We start from the raw sequence: 5248 nt of genomic DNA, 5'->3' as shown, positions 1-5248 counted from the left end.
GTTCAGGACGACTGAAGCTACAGACGCTGAGAAGGAAGAAGAGAAGATCGTTCTGCAGCAGGTTTGCTCACAAACTGTCATTATATATTGACCTGACTGCCACTACAGGTGGTCTCTTCCCTAGAGAAGTATTACTAACATGTCCCTGTCTGTCTTTATTAAAGGTAATCATCATCTTCAACATCTGCATCATCTCCACCATGAAGACGCTGACTCTGTCTGCACTTCTTTGTGCCATGATGGCTCTGACCAGAGCTGCTGGTGAGTATTACTCCATATGTGAGTGAGTGTGAAAGACAGACAGCTTATGTTCATGTGTCTATACACAGCAACAAGGGTAGATGAAGACATGAACTCACTAGTGGGTCAAAATGTCCTTCCAGCTCTTCCAGACGCAGAGGATGGACCTTGGACAGAGGGAACTAGTGTCCCAGGTGAGTCAATATTTCTTTAGATTTGTAATGGTGCTCTTGTTATGATTATTACTGCATGTACAAAAAAAATAATGTAATGCGTTCATAAATACACAACTTAAATCAGTAACTGCTGTGTCAAACTGTGCATCTCTTTCAGACGCAGAGGCTGGAAACTGGACCGACTCCTTCAGTCTAACAGGTCAGTGGGTACTTTTTCAGAATTATTTTAAAGTACACTTTGTAATGATGGTCTCCTGTAAACAAACAGAAATTCTGCATATACTACTTCTTTGTTTGACTTCAGGAGAGAGTCATATTGACAAGAGGTCCGTATCTTGTTCCGAGGTTTGGACTGCTTTCAACGGTCGCTGTTTCCTCTACATTCCACGATCCATGAATTGGGCTGCGGCTGAGGTGATCAGGATTATCTTTACTCAGTGAAGCTTCTACACAACGTTTATTCTGTGCACTACTTTCTAGCAGTGGCATCGTTTACAGTCTTGTTTCTTCTTTCCCCACTGTAGAGAAACTGTATGTCCATGGGTGGAAATCTTGCATCTGTACACAACATCCAGGAGTACCATGAGATTCAATCATTGATATTGAGGGCCACTCAAAATCAAGGATTAGCATGGATTGGGGGATCTGATGCACAACAGGTAAATTATTCATCATTATATGATGTGCAACATTTATTTAATTTAAGCATTATTGTCATGACTCTTTTATATAATATTATCTTCTGTATTCAAGGAGGGAGTTTGGTTCTGGAGTGACGGAAAGCCTTTCAACTTTTCTCACTGGTGTCCTGGAGAGCCTAATAACGCTGGCGGTCGTCAGAACTGTCTGCAAATGAATGATTCAGGTAAATTTAGACACAATATTTTACTTACAAAGAAAAGGCTGGTGAATTGCATGAATTTAAATATCTCTGGGTTTATGAAGTCACTTGAATGTTACCAGTACAAAACATTATATCATAAACTACAAAACGTACAGTGTTGTTTTTTTTAGATTGATTAATGACCTATTAATGCAGCTATAAAAACTGTGGTGTTGTGATGACAATAGTCAGGAGTTTCTGTCTGTAACTGTGAGGGATGATGTTCAAACGGACAATATATCCCAGGATGAATGATCTGTCTACATAATGATGCTTCATTCAACAGTTTCAGGTTTGCTGTCTGACTGCTGTGTTTTTGGTTCATACAGATAAGAAATGCTGGGACGACATGCAATGTGATGTTCACCTCCCATCTGTCTGTGTCAGAAATGGCTGTTAAACGCATGAAGAACGTGTCAAAAACACAAACACTGATCAATTTGTGTTTGTGTCCACCAGTCTCATATTTGACGTGAAGGCTTTATAACTCATACAATGACATCTTTATTTCTTCTCTATCGCTGTAACGCTACTTAAGGAACATAAACAGCAGCTGGATTGTCTCTGTCTCTTTAATACGAGCAGACTGAATGTGTAATGAAAAGAAAGCTTTTAGCACAACCTTATTCTGCAGAGTGAACTGTTTTTTCTTGTCTTATGCAAAATTAAAATCTCAAGCATTGAAACAAGCTGGTCTGTGTAATATCTCCTGTTTGTACGGCTACAATCTACCTGGATCTCAAAGAGCTTCATCTATAATACTGTTAAATAATACTGAACATTGTAATTGTTGGGAGCACCTAGAGAAAATGTTCCTCACATAAAATCTACTGGTTCTTTCTATTCAAAGTTTCCAAAAGTGTCTGACAGCATTTGGTTTAGTTTAACCCTCCAATTGTGTTATGGGCAAATTAAATACTGTAAATAAATAAGGTGTAATTCATCCAAACCAAAGGCTTAATTTATTCCTCCACACTGGGCATTTTAATATATAAAATTAGTTATTACCACTTTCAATGACTTTTAATGGTTTAATTTGAACTTTACCCATCTGCGGTGTTTCCAGTAAAAAATGGCCGGGCTCAGGAAATGAATACGTGAGACTATATTATATTCAACCAGCAGATGAAAAACTCCCCTATACACCACTATACCACACACAGATCTTTTTTTAGATAAATGTTAATTTATAAATAAACTGTCATGAATATTCTTTCTGAATAAAATCACATCATTCAAGTATTAAAAAAAACATATGTCCCTTATTGCAGCCACCAAATGGGACTATGGGACAAATAAATTTTTTAGATGGTTTCAAAACAGCATCCTGGCTAAAAAGCAGCTGGTCTTAACTAAAGTCAAATTAACATGTAAATTGTACTTATTTTACTGAAAGACTTGAGATATTATTTCAGTTAAATGAGGTCTAAACTCCATAAATTCCAAAAATAAGTCCAGAACTTGTAATAATGATGAGACATTTAGTTAGTTAAAAGACGTCGCCTCATGTGGCGATAATTTATATTTTGTGTTTAACAGTTTAAGGTTAAGTGTGTAAGTTTTGGTGACATCTAGTAGAGGGTTGCAAATTGCTCACTCACAATTTTTCTAGATCACACTGGACTTTATTTGTCTTCAAAGAACAGAGGTTGTTTTGGAGGGAACAGAAGGAAATTTAGTTAAAGGTCAAATGCAGACTGGCTTTTAAATAAATACGGGCTGTCTGTAAATATTATGATATTATTAGTATTTTGAGATGGAAGACGTGGAAGTGCACAGTGTTTTCATAAAAAATAAAAAACAAACATTTGCTGCTTTGTATTTAAGTGAAATGCATACGCCAACTTAAAGGCATGATGGCAGAAAATGTTTCTTCTTGTGCATTTTATTGGCTTGAGCCTATTGTCCTGATATTATTTGATAATATTAACATACAGTTCTGCTCTAAACTCCTCATACTGCTTCATTGTAAACACTTACAGTACATACACTAATGACAGAGAGCATTCACATGTGAACTGCAGTGGTGGAAAAAGTACAGTTCCCACACAAAAATGTTACACAGGTAAAAGCAAAAGTCGTTCAGTAAAATACTACTCAAGGAAAAGTAAAAAGGTACCTGGTTTTCAAAGTACTTTAGTATCAACAGTAAAAATACACACATTAAATTCCACTGGTCTTACAAAAAGCAACCCATCTTTTTAAATTCACTCACGACAGGTTTGAATGCAGCAGTGTAAGTTACAGCGGCTCACAATAAGGAAAACTGAGTTGCAAGAGGAAAGTGGATGTTTCCTCTACCTATACTTTTAGATGTTTATGTTGCAAAACTCTACCGGTTGCATACAACTCTGTCATAAACTGGCTGCCACTCACAGCGTGAGAGTGACTTTATTACACAGTGTGTCGCATCAGCTGGGTGAAGTGGTTTTTATAGTCAGTAACGATGGTCTCGCGCAGAATGTATTGAAGTAAAAAGAAATGGCTTTGAAATGTAGCGCAGTTAAAGTGCAACTTGAAATTCTCAAGTAAAGTTCAAATCCAGATTTTGTTACTTTACTCACTCTTGTGCGCAGTAACTGAACTAAATAGTCTCTTTATCAAAGTACAGAAACCACATTAAACATATTTCACATGTATTACTGTTTTCAACACAATTCCTTTAGTAACTGCTTTACAGGTTTATAACCTCTTACCCTTTTATCTGCATTTACAGGTTGAGGTAGCTTTAGTAACCCTGTGACATGTTTATCTCTGATGACTGGCTAATAAACCTTAAAGCTTTCCAGTAAAGACACACTGAACCTGTTCATTTTCTATGGGAACCAAGCAATTCGCCTTGCAGGGCATTGTGGGATTGCAGGCGACACAGGCAACTTCACTTAATGAGGTCAAGATTTGCATGGAAACGCCATCGTATTTGCAACAAATGAATAGTGACAATGTTTGGACAGTCTTTAACTTACTTGCAGTGGATGAAGATGTGTGGAGCAGGAGATCTTTGTTGTACTTTCTGAGATCCTGCTTTTCTACGTCCTTGTCATAGACTGCATAAGAAATCTCCTATTGGTTTGTGGACTAAATCCTGCGTTCTATTGAACAGCCAGCAGGGGGCGACTCTGGTTGCAAAAAGAAGTCCGGGTCCATTAGAAATAATGGTAAAATGAGGCTACTTCTCAGCTGATTTATTACATCAGTAAACACTTTCAGGATGAGTTTATGGTCTCAGTCGCTAGTTTCAAGTCTTCTTCAATACAAAATTATGTTCATTTAGTAAATTATGGTCCCATTTATTTTAAAATAGACCATAAAGTGGGATTATCTATGATTTTGATGAATTTGGCCATCGCTGTTGAAAAAGCTTATTAGGAGTTGGATCTTCACTTCCTCTGGTGAGTACATTTAGTTTAAAGACTGTTGTTCACTAGACAAACTTCTCAGCCCAGTTAAAATGACCGTTGACGTGAATTACAGATGCACCTAGCTAAGCAAACTAGCTAGCGCCGCACACGGCTGTTAGCTCCACCGTCGCGTCCAAATATGGTCACTTCCGGGGACTTCCTGGTTGTAAAAAGTCATCATGGCGGCGCCCTATCGGCCAAACTCAAACATTCAAAACAGCAGTCCACAAACAAACGGGTGACGTTTACGTTGACTACGCCCATTTCTTATAGACAGTCTATGGTGGAACCACACCATATTTGGACGGGTTGTCATCATCTTGCTTTGTGGAACCAGACCGTATTTGGACTAGAGAGTGGAGTATGGGAGGTTATCAGCTAGGAGATGTATAATCCATCCTTAATTCACGCTAACTTTATTTGGTGAGTGAAAATCAGGCATGAAGCTATGGAAGAGGATTAGGTCCACATGTAAAACATTTATTAATTGATTATTATTATTTATTTTTCACATAACTCAATTACCTTTTTCACATGTGGCCCTAATC

The 5248-nt window shown here is 37.7% G+C and overlaps 2 protein-coding genes across 2 annotated transcripts in view; both read left to right on the top strand.

The window, feature by feature from the left end:
- Positions 1-5248, top strand: part of LOC123979923 (type-2 ice-structuring protein-like) — a 188790-nt gene that overhangs the window by 43618 nt on the left and 139924 nt on the right. The gene's annotated exons all lie outside the window — the stretch shown is intronic.
- LOC123979926 (type-2 ice-structuring protein-like) lies at positions 10-1936 on the top strand. Its single transcript, XM_046064034.1, has 8 exons — positions 10-61; positions 165-261; positions 384-434; positions 574-615; positions 721-830; positions 941-1075; positions 1170-1281; positions 1629-1936. Exons 2-8 carry the CDS (start codon positions 201-203, stop codon positions 1697-1699), a joined length of 582 nt encoding a protein of 193 aa, XP_045919990.1. The 5' UTR covers positions 10-61; positions 165-200; the 3' UTR covers positions 1700-1936.

This window comes from Micropterus dolomieu, linkage group LG12 (assembly GCF_021292245.1).
Source record: "Micropterus dolomieu isolate WLL.071019.BEF.003 ecotype Adirondacks linkage group LG12, ASM2129224v1, whole genome shotgun sequence".
Taxonomy (NCBI): domain Eukaryota; kingdom Metazoa; phylum Chordata; class Actinopteri; order Centrarchiformes; family Centrarchidae; genus Micropterus; species Micropterus dolomieu.
The sequence above is the reverse complement of the archived record's forward strand: the minus strand, read 5'-3'. Positions and strand labels throughout refer to the sequence as shown.

What these genes read in the sequence shown, in the direction of transcription:
- LOC123979926 (XM_046064034.1), top strand. Translation starts at nt 201, where the DNA reads ATGAAGACGCTGACTCTGTCTGCACTTCTTTGTGCCATGATGGCTCTG. An exon ending in AGAGGGAACTAGTGTCCCAG is followed by an intron (nt 435 to 573) that starts GTGAGTCAATAT and finishes CATCTCTTTCAG; the next exon opens with ACGCAGAGGCTGGAAACTGG. An exon ending in TGAATTGGGCTGCGGCTGAG is followed by an intron (nt 831 to 940) that starts GTGATCAGGATT and finishes TCCCCACTGTAG; the next exon opens with AGAAACTGTATGTCCATGGG.